The sequence below is a fragment of the Protomyctophum parallelum genome (assembly GCF_964188405.1).
Source record: "Protomyctophum parallelum genome assembly, chromosome: 2".
Lineage (NCBI taxonomy): Eukaryota > Metazoa > Chordata > Actinopteri > Myctophiformes > Myctophidae > Protomyctophum > Protomyctophum parallelum.
Genome location: NC_139699.1, coordinates 54,288,546 through 54,309,815, shown reverse-complemented (window position 1 = coordinate 54,309,815; position 21,270 = coordinate 54,288,546). Strand labels below are relative to the sequence as shown.

General features: G+C 43.7%; 1 protein-coding gene across 2 annotated transcripts; it reads left to right on the top strand.

Moving 5' to 3' along the window:
- The first annotated feature begins 9,121 nt into the window (after positions 1–9,121).
- On the top strand, positions 9,122–19,589 carry arpp19a (cAMP-regulated phosphoprotein 19a). 2 transcript variants are annotated; one of them, XM_083758931.1, is made up of 3 exons: positions 9,122–9,372; positions 12,704–12,817; positions 17,821–19,589. In XM_083758931.1, the coding sequence occupies exons 1-3, from the start codon at positions 9,295–9,297 to the stop codon at positions 18,001–18,003; spliced, it is 375 nt and encodes a 124-aa protein (XP_083615057.1). In that variant the 5' UTR covers positions 9,122–9,294; the 3' UTR covers positions 18,004–19,589. The 2 variants fall into 2 exon arrangements, with proteins under 2 accessions (XP_083615057.1, XP_083615056.1); XM_083758930.1 differs by having other exon boundaries at positions 12,698–12,817.
- The last annotated feature ends 1,681 nt before the right edge of the window (positions 19,590–21,270 follow it).

Genomic DNA, 21,270 nt, shown 5'->3' with positions numbered 1-21,270 from the left:
TGCAGCGCAGCCTTAGGCCGGATAGTCCCCCTGCCTGCACTTTGTTGCCTTCCTGGCCTGTCTGCCTGCCTAGGCGCCTCGGTCTTCCTGTCTGTCTGCCTTGGCCTGCCTGTCTGAAACTGGTTAAGACTAACTGCGTGCTTGCCAGCTGCGCTGGCTTGCTGAGCTCGTATTCTGAGCTGGCTGGCTTGCTAGCAAGGCTGGTTCTGTTGCTGCAAGGCAGGGCAGGGCAGACCGGGCCAGGCAGACAGAGAGCCAGGCCTCGAGAGAGGCCTGGCTGAGCTGACTGAGCAAGGCTGGTATGGCTGCAATGGCGGACTGCAAGGGCTGATATGCTCTGGCTTGTCAGCCTGACTTTCTACACTGGCTGACTGACGGAGCTGGCTGGCTGCGTTGGCTGACTGGGCGGGCTTGCTGGCTAGCTGGCTTGCTGGACTCCCTGAGGGAAGCTTTGGGATGGATCTCTAGGGGCATCGGCTTGTGTTGAGCCTTCCAACGGCGTCTACCTTGATCTTCATCCTAAGAAAGACAGACAGAAAAAGAAAGACACACACAAAGTCAACTATGCAGCTTCCACATGAGGAAGGCAGGCAGGAAGGCAGGCAGGCACGCAGGCAGGCACAAGCTGCCTGCGTGCTTGCTTCGCCCTCCAGTTGCTGCTCCAGTTATTTGTTTTCCCTCAAACCCATCCTCAATGTGTTGGGTGAGGTTGAGCTCTGTCCAGCACAGGACGGGACGGAAACCACCTTGGTCTTTAGTCAGCTTGGTGTCTATGAGTGGTATGAGGCGTTGGAGTAGCAGCCTCTCTTGTAGGTGATGCAGAGGAGGGAAATGGGTCGGTAGCTCTTTGAGGATGATGGGTCTTTGCCAGGTTTGGGGATTGCAACCATTTTGGCCTTTCTCCAGACAGAAGGGATGGTTTTCTGTGCCATGCATGTGTTCAGCATCCCCACGAGCCAGGTCTTTGCGTTAGGTTCCAGGTGCTGTATAATTTCTGCCAGTATGTCATCAATCCCTGCTGCTTTTCCGGGTTTCAACTTTCCCATTGCAGTTTCGAGTTCTTCTAGGTCGAAGGGTTTGGTTTGAGGGCTGGCTGATTGTGGTTGGTCTGATACCACTGTGCGATGGTATTCTCCTGTGGGTCGGCGGCGGTGTTGGTTACGACTGTTGGCCACCAGTTGTGATGCAACAGAGTTCGCTGTGACCGTTGTGAATTATGGGTGGCTCCCTGAGGTCCTTGATCCCCATGGGGTCCAACAGTGGTCATTGAAGCGTGCACACACACATGCACACATGCACCTACACACGCACAGGCGCACATGCGTATGCACACCTGGACCTTTAAATTAACAACAACACAAAAACTAAGGCACTGGTGTCGGACTTCTAGTTTACCGGAACGGGGTTCAACTCCCTGCAGTGCCCTGCTCAATGTGTTGTATTTCATTCATTGGTCCATGGTCTCAGGTCATTGAGCGGCGCGCTATAGTGCGCGATTCTTCATCATTGTTGAGGATTTTTTAAAGGTGAAAATCAAGGAAAAGCAAAAGGCTATAGTCCATGGTCACGGACCGCATACTGGTCAAGGTCATTTATACTGGTGAAGATCATTTACTAGTCTTATAAAGGTCATTTATACTGGTCACGGTCATTTACTAGTCTCATGAAGGTCATGTATACTGGTCAGTCATATACTGGTCACGGTCATTTCTACTGGTGAAGGTTATTTATACTGGTCAAGGTCATTTGTACTTGTCAAGGTCATTTATACTGGTCAAGGTAATTTACTAGTCTTATTGAAGGTAATTTATACTGCTCAAGGTCATTGATATTGGTCAAGGTCATTAAGTGGCACGCTATAGTGCACGATTCTTCATCATTGTTGAGGATTTGAAAAAAGGTTAAATCGCAGAAAAGCGAAAGGCTAAAGTCCATGGTCACGGAGGGCATACTATAGTATGTTGTTTTTCTTTTTTTGGTGGTGTGCGGGCTCCATCCAATAACTACACCAGTTGTGATGCAATAGAGTTTGCTGTGACCGTTGTGAATTATGGGTGGTGTGGTCTTTGCCAAGACGGTGGATTGTGGCCCATGCCTTCCTGCTGTTATTTGTCATGTTGGTGTTCTCTATATCTTTTCGTCCTGGGCATGACGTTAAACTGTTCCGTTCGAGAGGACCGGCGACCCTCGAATGTAAACAGCCACGAAAGGAAACTATGTGTGTGTGAGGTGTTCTATCATTTCATTCCAGTACTACTACTTTGGGTAGTGGCTGGACGTTTGTGTAGATATTGAAAAGGAGGGGGCGAGCAGGCTACCTTGTGGTAGGCCGTTCTTTTGGGCTTTCCATTTACTCCTCTGGTCATTTAACTGGACATAGAAGCGCCTGTTGTTGAGGAGGCTTTTCCTGACCATTGTGCGGTGTTGGACAGTGTCGTAGGCAGCAGAGAGATCTCTGAATGCTGCTCCAGTTATTTGTTTTCCCTCAAACCCATCCTCAATGTGTTGGGTGAGGTTGAGCTCTGTCCAGCACAGGACGGGACGGAAACCAGCTTGGTCTTTAGTCAGCTTGGTGTCTATGAGTGGTATGAGGCGTTGGAGTAGCAGCCTCTCTTGTAGGTGATGCAGAGGAGGGAAATGGGTCGGTAGCTCTTTGGGGGTGATGGGTCTTTGCCAGGTTTGGGGATTGCAACCACTTTGGCCTTTCTCCAGACAGAAGGGATGGTTTTCTGTGCCATGCATTTATTCAGTATCCCCACGAGCCAGGTCTTTGCGTTAGGTCCCAGGTGCTGTATAATTTTTGCCAGTATGTCATCAATCCCTGCTGCTTTTCCGGGTTTCGAGTTCTTCTAGGTCGAATGGTTTGGTTTGAGGGCTGGCTGATTGTGGTTGGTCTGATACCACTGTGCGATGGTATTCTCCTGTGGGTCGGCGGCGGTGTTGGTTACGACTGTTGGCCACCAGTTGTGATGCAACAGAGTTTGCTGTGACCGTTGTGAATTATGGGTGGCTCCCTGAGGTCCTTGATCGCCATTGGGTCCAACAGTGGTCATTGAAGCGTGCACACACACATGCACACATGCACCTACACACGCACAGGCGCACATGCGTATGCACACCTGGACCTTTAAATGAACAACAACACAAAAACTAAGGCACTGGTGTCGGACTTCTGGTTTACCGGAACGGGGTTCAACTCCCTGCAGTGCCCTGCTCAATGTGTTGGATTTCATTCATTGGTCCATGGTCTCAGGTCATTGAGCGGCGCGCTATAGTGCGCGATTCTTCATCATTGTTGAGGATTTTTTAAAGGTGAAAATCAAGGAAAAGCAAAAGGCTATAGTCCATGGTCACGGACCGCATACTGGTCAAGGTCATTTATACTGGTGAAGATCATTTACTAGTCTTATAAAGGTCATTTATACTGGTCAAGGTAATTTACTAGTCTCATGAAGGTCATGTATACTGGTCACAGTCATATACTGGTCACGGTCATTTCTACTGGTGAAGGTCATTTATACTGGTCAAGGTCATTTGTACTTGTCAAGGTCATTTATACTGGTCAAGGTCATTTACTAGTCTTATTGAAGGTAATTTATACTGCTCAAGGTCATTGATATTGGTCAAGGTCATTAAGTGGCACGCTATAGTGCACGATTCTTCATCATTGTTGAGGATTTGAAAAAAGGTTAAATCGCAGAAAAGCGAAAGGCTAAAGTCCATGGTCACGGAGGGCATACTATAGTATGTTGTTTTTCTTTTTTTGGTGGTGTGCGGGCTCCATCCAATAACTACACCAGTTGTGATGCAATAGAGTTTGCTGTGACCGTTGTGAATTATGGGTGGTGTGGTCTTTGCCAAGACGGTGGATTGTGGCCCATGCCTTCCTGCTGTTATTTGTCATGTTGGTGTTCTCTATATCTTTTCGTCCTGGGCATGACGTTAAACTGTTCCGTTCGAGAGGACCGGCAACCCTCGAATGTAAACAGCCACGAAAGGAAACTATGTGTGTGTGAGGTGTTCTCTATCATTTAATTCCAGACTTTCCTTCGTTCATTCCCAACTTCACTGTCTATCTCCTGTGTTCTCCATTCATCTTGAGCGATACACAGTTGTCTGATGTGCGGGGGGAGGTGCCGGCTAGTGCATAAAGGCACGGGACAGGTGTTGTCTTGACGCATCCCGTGTTGATGCGACAGGTGTCATTTAGGGCTGTGTCGACCAATTTGGTGTGACGTGATCGGCTCCAGCTTGAGCAGGCATACTCTGCTGTAGAGAAAGACAGGGCCATGGCAGTTGCACGGATTGTTTGTGGGTCTGCGCCCCTCTTGGAGTTCACTAGTTTTCACAGGATGTTATTGTGGGTGTTGACCGTGGCTTTTGTGTTCTCCAGGTGTTTTTTGAAGAAGAGGGTCCTGTCCAGTGTAACTCCAAGATACATGGGGTGGGTATGGTTGGAGAGTTTGTGACCATCCCAAGTGACGCTCAGTTCTTTTTTCGCGTCTCGGTTCCTCAGGTGGAAGCTGCATAGTTGGGTTTGTGCGTGTCTTTCTTTTTCTGTCTTTCTTTCTTAGGACGGAGATCAAGGTAGACGCCGTTGGAAGGCTCAACACAAGCCGATGCCCCTAGAGATCCATCCCAAAGCTTCCCTCAGGGAGCTCAGCAAGCCAGATAGCCAGCAAGCCTGCCCAGTCAGCGAACGCAGCCAGTCAGCTCCGCCAGTCAGCCAGTGTAGAAAGTCAGGCTGCCAAGCCAGAGCATATCAGCCCTTGCAGTCAGCCACTGCAGCCATACTAGCCTTGCTCAGTCAGCTCAGTCAGGCCTCTCTCGAGGCCTGGCTCTCTGTCTGCCTGGCCCAGTCTGCTCTGCCCTGCCTTGCAGCAACAGAACCAGCCTTTCTGGCAAGCCAGCCAGCTCAGAATGCGAGCTGAGCAAGCCAGAGGTTGGGTGAGGTTGAGCTCTGTCCAGCACAGGAGCGGCCGGGACGGAAACCAGCTTGGTCTTTAGTCAGCTTGGTGTCTATGAGTGGCATGAGGCGTTGGAGTAGCAGCCTCTCTTGTAGGTGATGCAGAGGAGGGAAATGGGTCGGTAGCTCTTTGGTGATGATGGGTCTTTGCCAGGTTTGGGGATTGCAACCACTTTGGCCTTTCTCCAGACAGAAGGGATGGTTTTCTGTGCCATGCATTTATTCAGTATCCCCACGAGCCAGGTCTTTGCGTTAGGTCCCAGGTGCTCAACTTTCCCATTGCAGTTTCGAGTTCTTCTAGGTCGAAGGGTTTGGTTTGAGGGCTGGCTGATTGTGGTTGGTCTGATACCACTGTGCGATGGTATTCTCCTGTGGGTCGGCGGCGGTGTTGGTTATGACTGTTGGCCACCAGTTGTGACGCAACAGAGTTCGCTGTGATCGTTGTGAATTATGGGTGGCTCCCTGAGGTCTTTGATCCCCATGGGGTCCAACAGTGGTCATTGAAGCGTGCACACACGCACACACACACACATGCACCTACACACGCACGGGCGCACATGTGCATGCACACGCTAACCAAATGTAACTCTGAGAGTGTAACACATGTAACCAAATGGACCCTTATAGCTCTAACTCTGAGAGTATATATGGTGGCCGACGGGCACGTACAGGTCTAGTGTAACCAAATGGACCATTTGGTCCATGTCTGTAAGTCTGAGAGTGTAACACATGTAACCAAATGGACCCTTACAGGTCTGTCATTCTGAGAGTGTAACACATGTAACCAAATAGACCCTTACAGGTCTTTAACTCTGAGAGTGTAACACATGTAACCAAATTGACCCTTACAGGTCCAACACTGGTTATCGAAGCATGTACACACGCACGCACGTGTAACCAAATGGATCCTTACAGATCCAACACTGTTTTTTGTTAATCATCGAATGAAATGTGGGAGGTCGGCAAAAGAGAAAGTTTAAAAAATCAAAGCAAAGGTAATTCGAAAATGTTATTTTTGTGCTTTTGTGTTTCTCTTCTTTATATATTACTTTACTGTTTGAAATGTAAAAGTTACATTTCAACGAAAGGACCTGTAAAGGACAACACAAAACCTAAGGCACTGGTGTCGTACTTCTGGTTTACCGGAACGGGGTTCAACTCCCTGCAGTGCCCTGCTCAATGTGTTGTATTTACATCGTTCATTGAACGGGGTTCAACTCCCTGCAGTGCCCTGCTCAATGTGTTGTATTTACATGGTTCATTGAACGGGGTTCAACTCCCTGCAGTGCCCTGCTCAATGTGTTGTATTTACATGGTTCATTGAACGGGGTTCAACTCCCTGCAGTGCCCTGCTCAATGTGTTGTATTTACATGGTTCATTGGTCCATGGTCTCAGAGGTCATTGAGCGGCGCGCTATAGTGCGCGATTCTTCATCATTGTTGAGGATTTTAAAAAAGGTGAAAATCGCGGAAAAGTGAAGGGCTATAGTCCATGGTGTCGGACTGCATACTGGTCAAGGTAATTTATACTGGTCAAGGTAATTTATACTGGTCAAGGTCATTTATACTGATCAAGGTCATTTATACTGGTGAAGGTCATTTATACTGATCAAGGTCATTTATACTGGTGAAGGTCATTTATACATGTCAAGGTCATTAATCCATGGTCTCGGAGGTCATACAATAGTATGTCGTTTTTTTTCGATTTCGGAGGATTTGAAAAAAAAAAGGTGAAAATCGCGGAAAAGAGAAAGGCTATAGTCCATGGTCACGGACCGCATACTGGTCAAGGTCATTTATACTGGTCAAGGTAATTTATACTGGTCAAGGTCATATATACTGGTGAAGGTCATATATACTGGTGAAGGTCATTTACTAATCTTATGAAGGTCATTTATACTGCTCAAGGTCAGTGATTGATTGATTGATTGTCGAATTACAGTACATTTCAAGCACAAACTCAATACTAAAAAGTTCCAGCATGTGTCTCCACAGTAAGCTGAATAACAAAGTGTGAATGTAGTTTCTAGGTGAAAGTGATTTTTAAATTTCCCCATTGACATGAATGGGAAAAGGCAAAAATTCACATTCAAGTATTTGTTCCTCTGAGACTGTAATCACTATAGTTACAAAACTTTTAGGGATAATTCAACATTATCCCTAAAATTATTTAACCCTAACATTTTATCGGTCGGCCTCATGGTGGCGCTATAACAGCCCACTTTACCTTTTGGCTTATAACTCTTGAACCGTAGGTCGTAAAATAAAAAATATTTTTTCCCTGGATTCCTTGGGTCATGACGCATCTCCCCATATAGGCCACGCCCATTTCCGCCATGATAGATTTTCCGCCATTTTGAATTTTGTCCAAAACACACTTTTTGCTTTTCCTCCTACAGATTTTGTCCAAATCTCACAGAAATCGGCACACGTGATCTCTGGACCCATCCAATTAAAACTGAACTGCAGAATTTTGAAAGTGCGTATCGTTCGGCCGTAATCCTCTTCCGAAGTTAGTAGGAGGGGCCTATATCACAAAAAATGCCACAAATCACGAACGGAATGTCCAATCCATCCCACATTTCAATCACATGTCCGGGGTGGTTCAATCAACCAAGTTCTAAAAGCAATTCCATTTTCATCCGCAAATGCGAGAAATGTAACCGTTTGTCGCAAAAACATGAATTTCGGGGGTTAAATCCCCTCCGAATTACTTACGCATGATCTAAGGCGTGACTTGAAATTGTAATTGGCTGGCAATACTAGTGGGAGGGGCATATGTAAGCCACTGCGGCAACCACACTCTGCAATTTTTTTTAAATTGCGATTTTTTTTTACTATAGTTTCTCTAAAATAGGCATCAACATATTATTAAAGTTTAAACGCACGGGAGCTCTAATATAGGCCTACCAGTAAGACGCCCCGAGAGCGAGAAGCACGTATCCGCCTGGGTGACAGAAGACTGCTGGGCGAGCGCTGGCGCTTTGTCATGGGGGGTCAGAGCAACATATGAACTGAGACTCATTTTTACAGAGCTGTATTTAGCCCATTACCCATGTGATTTTTTTTTCTGTTGTGTTCTATCGACAAATCTCTTCTATTGTATTCTATGCCTTTTTGATCCATGTTTTTCTCTCTATATTTTTCTGTTAAGCACTTTGTGACTTGTTCTTAAAAGGTGCTATATAAATAAAGCTTTATTATTATTATTAACTGGCCAAGATTCGGCACAAAAGCACAAACAAGGGACTAAATTAATTTCGCTCCTATATATGCCACCAAAATGTGGAACACCCTACTAACAGATAGTCAGATATGTGAATCCCTTGACTCAAAGGGCACCTATACGGACGGCTGCAATTCGAAACTGGCCCCCGTAAAATCGGAATCCCCCCTCTTTCCCCCTTAGGCCTATATGTTTCTTTTCCCTTTTTACCTCCTTTCATGATTTCCTGTTTTTATATAGAAGTGTATATTTGTATGTCTCTAAATGTTCTGATTAATTTAAAAAGGTGGACCCTGTTGTAAACAAGTGTAATGCTTTATCAGTGTGTCGTCCACAATAACAGTCTTTGTAAGCTATAGAGTTGTGCTTTCACGTGAAATGTACCCATTCTGCAAACTGTTAATAAATACCTCAATCAATCAATCAATCATGAGGTCAGATCAAGAATGTCAGAACAGGTCAGCTCCATATATGGAGCTTGTCACGAGCTGTGACGGACTGACTGACAGGTTTGGCAGGTTTTCATAGTAAACTGCAACCAACGGTAATACCGAATATTAGAGCCCTACAGCTCACACATCTTTAGAATCTATTCTATTGAATAGATTGTGATTGTAGTGTGAGGCAGGCTGCAGCTTCACAAAAATATAAATCAAGGCAAAAAATGCACCTTACGAATTCAGGGGAACGGGCACGAGCACGTTGGCGTCAGTTACAAATATTACTGGCTGCTATATCAATTATTGTTGACGTTTTTGAACGCACATGAGCTCTAAAATGAGTAACAAAGATATTAATAAAAATAAATAAAACCAATTAAAATTAATAAAATGAAAATAGAGAACCATTATGCGTTATGACTACGAGTGACTGCAGAAAAACGGGCACGGCGTGCGCGTGTCCGTATTAAGTGCGGGAGTGAAGCCGTTGGGCTGCGACGGACGGACAGTAGAGTCTACTAGAGTGTGTTTGAGCGTCGCATGGGGACAAGAAGACATTAGGGGACATTTGTTTGATTAAACTAGCTGCCTGCTTGTCTCTTCGCCAGAAGACACAGACAGACAGACACGTTATTATTAAGTTATATTAGTTGAACAAACAAATGTCGGAGGAGGACATTATGGAGGAAACCAAGACTGCGGAGGAGGACACCACCACCACCACCACCACCACCGAGACCGTGAGTCCACACTCCACAGCACCTGAGCACCGCAACACCAACATGTAGAAGCGTGTCTGTCCCCCGAGAAAATAGCAGATCTACAAGCTCACAACTCGTCGCACCGCGACGCGTTGTGAGCTTGTAGATCTGCTATTTTAGGTGCGCGACACCGTGATTGACTGTTTTTTTCCCCCTTTCTTTTCACAAATTCACAGTATTGCAGAATTGGTACATTTCAAACGAAAGCACAGGTCAATACAACATTTGTTCCTTTGTGGACGAACCATGATAAAGCATTTACACTTGTTAACAACCGGGCCCAGTCCCACCATTTTTTTCAATTCATCAGAACGTCTAGAGACGTACAAATATATTAGCATGGCAAAGAGCGCGGCGGGTGATAATGAATGAATACAACTCATTGATTTGAATAAATTAATGTATGGCGTAATTTGCATAGAAGAACAGAGGAATAATAAACAGTTTGAAGTTGAAAACGACATCGTTTCTTTTTTCAAATCCATTAGTTGTATTTGTTTTCATTAAAGTGAAGCCGTTAGCTTCAAGTTCCTGGCCTTCTGTCATTGTTGACATTCGAAGCTAACGGCTAAAGCTAACGTACAGAACACAAAGCTAACACGGAACCCAGCAGCGACCTGTTAACTGTAAGCGTGTTGACAACAGCCACAGAATGCTATCAAATCAAAACCGGTCCGTTTTCACACGGCTAGTGTCGACGGAATGCATAGTTTTAACGTCAGCTAAGCTATCATGCAGTAGCACAACTAACTAACTAGCCAGGCAGCCAGCCAACTGTCTGGGTAAAACCCAAAAACGTGAAGCTAACTTCAAACCAGCTAGCTGGCTTTGATGGGTCACTGTCAACTACATGTCCGTTTTTATTTAAGTACCATTATGCATAACTTCGGTGCATATGTCGTCAGCCGAGGCAGTGTGACTGACTGTTATGCACAGTAAACGCTGCCGACCGTCTGCCAAGACTGCCAATGATCCGTCGTTGAGGATTAGCCTGTGTTAGCACAGCCGCATGCAGCAGCGGTATTTGCTGTTCTAATGCCAACTGTGGATCCTTGGATGTCGATCGATATAGATGTCAATCGATGGGACAATCTCTATATCATCAAGCCATGCCACGCGGCGTCCACTGTAGCTAATCAATAAAAAACGACAGTTGCTGGCATTGCTGGACTTTTTCCAGTCGGGTTCTTTGATCTTGCACTTTATCTTCTGCTAAATCAGTGATTCTCAACCTTTTTTTTCTTTTTAAGGAAGGACGCCCAGTGTGATATGCATCAGGGCCAAGAACGACCATTTCATACCCTTTTAATCTCTAGAAATCCAATCTACTCTGTAAAATCCTTATTGTTAATGAAATGAACCCAAATGGTTCCATTTCTACACTCCATAGACTCATAAAGGTCCACTTGTCCTGTCACTTTCACTGGTCTCTGCAGACATTGACAAGCAATGTGCTGAGCATGTGTTCTTCTGTCCCATTCAGTGTTGTCAACTGCCAACCCACCTCCAAAAAGAAGCTAACTCTTGAGAGAAATGAGGCAAATCTCCCTCTGAAAAACAAGCCCAATAATATGGCCATATAATCCCAATAAAAAGATTTGATCCATTTATCATTACAAATACTATCATATGTATGTCTATAATGAATACTTTGCTCATTTATTATACTATTTCACATACTGTACTTTAGCCAACCAGACCTATTCTGTCACTCAATGTGATTCACACGCTGATATGGTTCCTGCCTTGCATTCGGTACAGAGTGACATAGAGGGTGCGCTGTGACTGGCCAGTCGCTGTGATTGACAGCCTACACCTAAACCTAACCCTAACCTTAACCTCCGTAAAACTATACCTAACCCTAACCTCAGTAAAACTATACTTAACCATAACCTCAGTAAAGTATATCTAAACCTAACCTCAGTAAAACTAACGCAGTGGCTGGGGGGGCGTTTCCAAGAACCCGAAAGCGAGGCAGATACCTTATTAGCGATTCACACTCACCCAAACCTATGGGTATTTACTATTTATAGTATATATATACAATTATACATCAAAGAAATGTTGGCTTGTTTTGATTTAAGCCAACAAATTCATCCAGACAGAAAAGTCTAATTAACTAATTATATTAAACAATGTCAAAATCACCAACATTGCAGCTGTAGGGAAAGATTGAATTATCCTCTTTCAATCTGTAAAGTTTTTTTGTTTAATAAAAGTCCACTGTAGACATTTTATGAGCTACTTCCTGTCAAGAAATTCCTTGCAGATGATTATTTTCTAAGTATCAGAGTATGGAAGCGTTCGTTATCAGTAAAGCAACCTCCTGCTGTCTCCTGCATTATGTGCACATTCAAAATAGGTGGTACGCATGGGCCATTGAGTGATGGTCAACGAGCGCTTCCAAACTCCAAACAGCACTTATAAAACAATGACCTGCAAGGAATTTCCTGACGGGAAGTAGCTCATAAAATGTCTACAGTGGATTTTTATGAAACAAACACTTTACAGATTGAAAGAGGATAATTCAAGCTTTCCCTACAGCTGCAATGTTGGTGATTTTGATGTTGTTTAATATAACTAGTCCTTACCCGTTGTATGGACTATTGCCCCCCATAAATATATTGAATTGCTCTTCATTTTAACTTGCCCCCCCCCCCGCGGCCAACTTGTGGCCGTGGGGGGGGCACTGCACCCAGGTGCGTTTTCGCCCGGGTGCGTTTTCGCATTTTTAATTCACTAATAAATTCATTATTTGTGTTACGACGGTAGCTAGAGGAAGCATGCCAGTGAGAACAGTGAGAACGGTGGCCTGTGATGCAGGTGTCTCTAAAACTATGGCAGTTACAGTGACAGACAGACAGGATCGTTCCAATTTATTCTCTGGATCGTTCTAATGTATTCTCTGGATCGTTCCAATTTCAGTTCCTATTGGTTCTCTTTGCACAACTCAAATACTTGCCGACTTGTGGCCGCGGGGGGTACTGCGACCTGGGTGCGTTTTCACATTTTTAATTCATCATTAATTCATAATTTGTTAAATTGGAAAAAGGGCTTCGTTAAGACCATATTATTATGGTCAATGCCTGTGTGACAAGTGGGAGCGATTGGTGCAGGCAGTGAGGAGCTACGGCAGTCACAGTGACACACAGACAGAGGCTTAATTATAGTATGATGATTAGAGAGGACTTTTCTGTTTGGATGAATGGGTTGTCTAAGGCTAATTGTGTCTGACAATTGTGTCTGAGCTGAGGACATGCGAGAGTGTAACAGAACGTTAATCTGCCTGCTGTGTTTCTTTTAGGAAGAGGACAAGGTGATCAGTCCGGAGAAGGCAGAGGAGGCTAAACTGAAGTCCCGGTATCCACATTTGGGACATAAACCTGGGGGCTCTGATCTGCTCCGTAAACGCCTTCAAAAGGGGGTGAGGATGTTCATTCTTAAAGGCGTAGTGAAATGAAAAATATGTTTTTCACACTTTTAGACTACATCTGTGGTCATCATATGCGCATATCTAACAATGGATGCCAAAAAATGGGTACATTTTTGTGTACCACAAAATGTACCCACCATTTCCGTTTCCCTACACCTTTAAATTCACATGTGGTCGTCATAACAGACTCGCAGTACAACCAAGCCAACCCAGTAGGGCTGTTTGATTTTGCCTACAAATAAAATCCAGATTTTCTTTTTCTCTGAGAACTCTATTTTCGTTTTTTTGTAAAAGAAATACATTGTCTCAAAAAACTAAATGCAAACAAATGTGAATTTTCCTTTTGAGAATAAAGCCCAGAACTTTAAAAGGTTTATACTGTAGCTCATATAGCTCGTTTCAACTTGAGAAAGCTTGTGAATCTGCTTTTATTGTGAAGGCAAACGTTTCTGAAGGTCTCACATCCTGCATATTTCCACGTGCCTGAAATGGAGGATCTACAAACCACTTGTCGCGGACGCAGGGCGTTGTGTGCTTGCAGATTAGCTATTTTCAGCTTGCGACACGTCGTACAATGAAGCATAAGTCATCTTCACTTTGTTTTTAGCCGAGGCGATGCACACGTCGCTCCTCGACAAAAAATAAACGGTTAATGTAAGGGACAGCAGGTCGGGACACGGTATCGATAAGCTATGAGCTTTTTTTCGGTGGCACATTGTTAAATTAAACAACAAGTTTACTTCAGTGTTTAACACATGTTCTGTGTGCGTGGATCAGTGCGAGTGAGCACACACACATGTGTGAGAGAAATGCACGGCAGAGAAAGATTACATTAATTTGGTGTCTTTATTATGCTTTAGCAGGACCGGGCTGGACTTTTGTTTTTTTTGCTTTTTTGCTTTAATGAGTGAGATCCCAGGGCTTAATGTTCTCTGTCCTGGGGACGGACTTCCGTCATGACGATTTCAGGGACCATTCATGAGATCAGTGTAGATTAGCAAAAAATATTAAGGGGTGTATGTGTACCGTGTAGCGATGGCCGTGGTGTGAATGACATGACCGAAGCAGTCACAACGCAGCAGGCTTGCTATGCTCGTCAAGTGATCTGAAGGGGGCAACAAAAAGTGCCAATCCGATCCTCAAAATAATACATTTTCTCTGCGGCTCCGTCCACCGCTTGATTAATAACGAGCGAGCGCCAGTGTGTGCACGTCGTCCACTCCTGGTTGCATGCCTGCTGCTCAGGGCTCAAGCAGCCACTCAACCTGCCCTGGTCTACGAACGACCAACATTAGGACAAATCAAAGTTATCAAATCGGCGAAAGTAGCTGATCTGCATGAGGACTGGAGTAAAAAGTTGTGGAGATCTTTTGGCCACACGGGCCGTGTATGCGTATCCATATTTATAGCGGCATAGCTTGGCTTTGTGATTAGCGTCCTGAATCCCATTAGCACACTTGAGTCACTGAGTGCAATCAAGGCTGAGCTTCATTCAGTGAGCAGACCTTCCCTGAGCAACCACCCCATGTAGTATGAATTCACACAAATTACTAGAATGTATGGGCTCAGACTGGCACAACAGGATCAGAGCTGTGCTCATTTTCTCTTATGTTTTTTTTGTGTGAGTGCATGACGACGCAGGTGGACATGACGTTGTTTTAATGTTAAATGCTGTGTATGCGGCTAGCTCTCGTCTGTGACCCGTTGTACATGATTGTAGTGCTTTGTAAATGTAAACAACACTGCTGTATGTCTGGGTTCTGTAGCTGCTCTGCTGCCATTTCTCGCTTCACAACACAACAGGGAACAGAGCTGACCTACAAGCCCACAGTGCATTGCATCCGCGACGCGTTGTACCAAAGCATACACGGGCTGTGCAAGGACGCTCTGTGATTGTGTAAAACTATACCTAACCTTAACCTCAGTAAACTAAACTTGCCCGGGGGCGTGGTTATAAGCACAACCCGTGTTGGAATTAGTATGTTGCGTTGTGGTCTCACTGGTAGACCTTGTAGATCGATGGAGGCGGAGCTACAGAAAATGCAGGCGAGAGGTGAGCTCCTCTGCACAGTTAACAGCCGACAGTGTGAATAATAATCAATGGCCATTTACTGTACAGAAGTATCTGGGCTGGAAAAAGGGGAAACATACCATGACATTTTTTAAATAATTGCTACAAAACCCAGTGTATATCTATTTGTGGCATAAACAATAAGTTGAAGGATCAAATTAAGTCTAATGTACATTACTTAAGACTACTTTGTCTTATATATATTTTTTTAACATTTTGTCCTATAGTACCCAGTGCCCACCTATCCTGTATCCAATTTTTGTTGCCTAACCAATGGGTTGTCTCTCTTGTAATTGACTTTTGTTCTCACTTGCAACCTTATGCAAGGTGCATAATAGACTACTGAAGGCTACATACAAGTGTCTTCCTCTGGGTTTTATAACTTTAACACACTGCTGATTTGCGCCGTGTGACTGTAAAGTCAAGGCCTACAGTAAGTTCAAGATATGAGTAGGGCCTATTTGAATTGATTGGCCAGACTAGCAATATAATACAACAGAACTTCAAAAGCTGTTTCCATCCATGAAGCATGGATTGGCACACGCATTCGGTAAAGGCAACTTTGGGAAAACACAATTTTACCACCCCAAAAAAAAATGTTATTAATTTATGATTTATTACACTGACTTTTATCCCCGTCTAGGACAGGGGTAGACCGATGCAAGTTTGGGGGGGTTCCATTTTCACAACGTTTTACAAATCACTTATTTGGGACATCACATGGTCTGAAAAGTTTCATTCTTGGGATGTTTTTTTAGCTTTAAGCCCTGAGATCCGTACTGTAATTACTCTAATTTAAGTGAAAATCGATTTTTCCGATTTTCAATTTCTTATCATCTTCCAAACCAAGCATTTTGGACATTAAATAAAAAGCTCTTGAACCAGCAAGTGACAGTGTGCGGGTCTCCCTCCCTCCCTCTCTACGCCGACGCACCTGTTATTAGTAAGTCGACTGTGCCGGAGGTCTTCCCTTCAAAAATCATCTTCCAAACAAAAACATCCGACTAAGACCCAGTGCATTTCATTATCAAATGTATACAAATCAATTTATATCACAGTATGAAAGCGATCAAAATACAAATCGGGTACCGTGCAGGTAATGTTGCGAGCAGTTGATCTCTGGGCTTATTGTAACTGTACAATTCAAAGAAATGTGTCAAACCCTTTGAAACCAATAATGTAAAAAAGTTTTGCTCTAAACTGGAGGCTTACCAAAACTAGAGCAAATTGTGAGAGGCCAGCATAGAAGAGGCTTGCACACGCACAGACTCAGTGTGCAAGCCTTTTCTGTTTTTTTGCAACTTAGCAGTTGTAGTAGAATAGTATCAAATCTGTAGCTGTATCTCCTGTCTTTAGACCTGCTTGTCTGCTCTGTCTGCAGACAGACCACTTGTGTCTCTGCATCAACTCGAACTCATCAAGCCCTGGCCTGTACACTCTTGGCAAACCTTAAAAATGCATTAGTATCTTATATGCTGTACAATGTTACTTTTAAATCATATCAGCAGTGTTGTTGATCAGGAAGGTTAATGCTTTATTACACACTTAAATGTAGTGATATAGTATTTATAGCTGGCTATCAAGAGTAATATAAATCAAAAAGCAGTACTACTAAGCACATTGAAGCCTCTCAACCCTGGCGTTACTGATTCTTCAACAAATTAGATTGTGGTTGTTACCCGCACAAAGTTTACAATGGACTGCACTGTTTGTATCTTTGACACAAACTCAAAATAATGACAATACTGACACAAACTCAAAATAATGACTACGTGTTCAGGCATTGACACTAAGGGTTGCCAAATAAAACTTTCAGGCAGGTGGAGTTTGCTTTCAGGTGCCCGACCGGGCAAGTGCTAGTTTGAGAGGGGATGCTACCAAACACGAGATATGTCTAAAAACACCTGAACGTGGCCAGACAGCACTCTGTCTTCTGGTCTGTGGAATGTAAAATAAGTGCACTATAAGGTTCTGTTTTCACTGTTGCTACACTTAAAAATAAGTTTGAACCGATAGTCATATTCATAGCTACGTACCTGTAGGTATTTGGCATTAAAAAAATTACTTTTCGGGCAAGTGGACATGACCTTTGCGGAAGTAAAACATGACAGTGGCTTTGTTTTTGAGCTATGCTTGGAGGAGCAAGTTCCTGCCCCACTGTATATCTTGTATCCACGCTGGGCAAGACGTACGCTGTAGTGTAGACGTTATCATTTATTTTGGCGGAAAAGTACCGCTCAAAGAAATGACGTTGATGCTTTAAAAATAAGTTTATATTCTCCGTGAATGAAACGAGTGTTGTGATTGGTCGGGAAAATATCGTATCCGGGGGAAATACATTTGACGGATGTTCCGTCAAATGTAAAAAGAATTACATTTTCGTGGCACTCGGCATGTCACCCAAGACATACTTTGGCCTTTGGCGAAAACTAATTGGGGAACGCTGCAACAGAATATTCCATTTGAACATGGCGTTCCCGATTTAAAGCTGTTTAAAAACTACGCCTTGCTGCAAAAAACGGCAATTTCCTGGTTTCCAAATGACTGGGACCAGATTAGGGTTTATTTCTGTTTCCTTTGACACTGCAACTTCGGTGTTTCTACACTAAATGGTGCTGTCCGCTGACATTTAAAAACACCAACACGCTTTGAATGCATTGTGGTCCCTGTAGTTGTGTCATTGCGGAAGTTAATTATTTAGAAATGGACGAAAGGTGATTTCTCAACCACTTTCAACCCGGTGTCCTGTTTTGCGAAGAATTGAGATTGAGTAGCAGATTTTCAAGCTCAAAACGCATTGCACACCATAGTACATTGAGATCTTGTAGATCTGCCATTTATTTTTATTGCTATTTTTGAAATGAGCTTAAGTGGTTAAACCAAGCGCACATAATAATGGCACTACTTTTTTGTCTTCCTACAGCAAAAGTACTTTGACTCGGGAGACTACAACATGGCCAAGGCCAAGATCAAGAACAAGCAGCTACCTACAGCTGCGCCAGAGAAGGCATCACAGCCACAGGAGATCACAGGGGACCACATCCCCACCCCGCAAGACCTGCCCCAGAGGAAACCTTCCTTGGTGGCCAGCAAACTGGCTGGCTGATGGTGTACGTCGCCCTCCTCTCAACCCTCTTCCTAAATACCCCCTCCTCCCTAACCTAACACACTATTCCTGTCCTCTACCCCCTCCCTCGTCCCCACTAGCCTGAATTTAGTCGAAAATGAACCCTCATCTACTAGCCAGCGAACCTGGCTGCTAGCTGATACACTTCCATATCCCCCCCTATTACTTTTGTTTTTCTCCTTTTCCTTGCTTTTTTTTCTCCTGCAATTTGTCCCTGCCAATCCCCCCCCCCCCCTGCTCTGCTGTCATAGCCCCCATCAATCTATTGGTTCTATTTTATTGTTTGTTCTTTTCTACTTCTATGTATGATACACTAAGAGACAGAACATCTTTGTGTGTGTGAGTGACTCCACTGATGGAGGACGGTGATGGAGCAACTGCTGATGGTGCCGTTTTCCATTCCTGTGAGATGAAATTGAGGGTTTTGTCTGCATCACACCACCATGCCCGGGCATACTGTATGTGGGGCCACATCACCATCACCGTTTGGAGTCGAAAGTGTACATACTATCCTGTTTTTTTTTTCTTTTGCCACTGAGGCAGCCATCAGCCTTTTAGATTTGAAAAGAAAAGAGAAAGTTTTACATTAGAATCGTATCATTCACTGTATGTCCTTATCTAAATTATGCTGTTAATGTGCTTGAGTGACTGAATATGAAATAACCCCCCCCCCCCCCATTTATGGCTGAGATCAGAGCGCTCAGTCTTGTAGATGTGTACATGTTTTCAAAAGCACCTGAGGGAGGTAGGGCAACCGGTCAAAGAGACGGACCACGCAGTGAAAGGCCAGAGTGTTGTGTATATGGATCTGATACTGCATGTGTGTGACGCAGGGCTCCCACAGGCAACTTCTTCTTCCACCCCCAGAACTGACTCATCCCACTGCCGGTGCACTGAACACACAATGAATATCCACATTCCACAGTAGATATACTGTATATTGAAACTGGAGATGTATGCATTTTTTAAGTCGGTGGGTTCTCAAGCGTTTACTTTAAAAGGACCCTTGTATACAAGCGTACAAATGGACCTGGTTCCGTTTTGTACAGAGTTTCAGACCGGAACCCAGAGGGGGGTCCCTGAACCCCACTTTGAGAACCTCTGTTCTAAAGCTGTGTGGAGAGGATGGTGTCTTCACCAGATGCTGAACATTTGCATTATTGCCTGCCTGCAGGTCTGCAGTTCAGCCTCTCATGATGACACTGCGCTCTCCTCAGTCAGGGCACACGTCCTCGCTTGTTAGGAATGCACAGTGGAAGAAGGAAAAAGGGACTGTACACCACATGGGTGTGCATTTCAATTTGAAACTTGCCCAGAGAATGCCATCTGGTGCTAGGAATAAAAAGTAATTGTTCTGTTTCGCATAATGTAGAGCAGAAAACGTCCTATAAACTTCACACTCTTCTGCTTGGCAGATATGACATTTCCTGGCCTGGTCCATAATGCAATACTAACTAGCACTACATCTCTTTCAGCTGTGCATGTACATGGCCGCCCTGCTGTCACTTTGTGCCATTTTGTTTTGTAAATAAAATAGTTTTGCACAAATGTATTTGGTCAGCCTTATTTTTTCTTAACGGTGTATAGTTGAACACCTCAGCAAGATTGATGAGTTTATATTGCATTATTCAAGATTTTTGTTGACCGCTTAAAACTGCTTGCTTATCCACATTTAGTTTTCATTCTGTGGACAGAAAGAGATGACCTGAGAAGTCTGGATGGTTCTAGCGTAGCAGAAGATCAGACATTTATTTTGGCCCTAAAATATTCAATACTTAATAACCCAACAGGGACTTGTAAAGGTCTGAGAAGAGAACTGGACTTTCTTGGCCGACTGACTTTCTTGGTATTAGTAGTAACTTAGTAAGGAGTGGAGCCACAGCGTCGCTGTTCTGTATCAACTGCAGCTCTCTGGTCGATTCTTACGGAGTGTACGTCTACTACTGGATGATTAATGTAGGGATGGACACTTTATTATCCTATGTCCAGCTTTGAGGGTTGGTGTAAACACAAACATTGTCCTAACAAAATACACAAACATGGAATGCCATTGACAATGAATGGCAAGTTTTGAGTGTTTGTGTGAAAGTTGAAGTCAAAAGAGATTATGTATGATAATAAGAGCCTCCACTTACTTTTTTTTTCTCCCCAAATCCTGCAAGTCCTTATACTGAGTTAACAGTAAATAATCATGTGATGACACCACACGAGTAGCATTACCCTTAATGGAGAGGCCACCCAATTGATTGGTTTCACTTTGTATCATATGGTCAATAATCCTGTTCTCAGTTACATGAAGAATATCATTTCTCATTCTCCACTTTATATTTTGACCTGAGATCAGATTTAAAAAATGTCTTCCATCCTGACAGTTTTCTGAAAAAGCTATGTTTCTATTTCAGTTGTTCTTCGATTTTTCAAAAATAGCAGACCTACAAGTTCGTAGCGCGCCACCTGAAGCAGAACATGCTAACGCCAAAAGGGGTTCCTGCCCAAAATGGGTTAAGTGAAAGTGTTACAACTGAATAGGAGAGGTCCATTCCTGGACGCAACATCGCACCCTCTTCTTTTTGTAATATAATAACAAGGTCGTCAATATTGGTCCCACAACATTCAATCTATGTCTCACCCACCTTTCCTTCTTGTTAACCACTTTAAACCTGGTATACCAATTCTGGGCATGTCATTATAGAACATTTTCAAAACTGGTCAGCAAGTGTGCAACAGATCACATCGCAACATGTTGTGAGCTATATACAGTAGGCCTATGTATGGCATAATAAGTGGCTAAAATAAATAAGATATGTATGATATTGGAGAAAAGCATGTGTTGACTTGACAATGTGCATTTCATGTTGCAGTGTTTGTTTTTAATCAATCAGATTTTATTGTCACTTCCACAATATACACTGGGCATACAGGGGATCAAAATACTGTTCTCCACAACTCATGGTGCTTCACATTTAAAAACAATAGACACATTAAAAAGAGGCAAAGCCTTTTAAAAAACATTAAAAGGTGCATGATGCATTCAAAGTGCATATGTGTAAAGTGCTGTTCATCTCTCAGGATGTTGGCCTTGGGGGCAATATTAGCATGAGTTCAAAGGAAATATTGTAAATAGTTCAGAATGTTGAGAATGTTTTTAACTTAAGCTGTATGAAATACTTGGCATTAATATAGTGGTTGCAACTTAATTGATTGGCTGAGTCCCGGTGGGATTTCTGCTCTGGTTTTGATGAAATG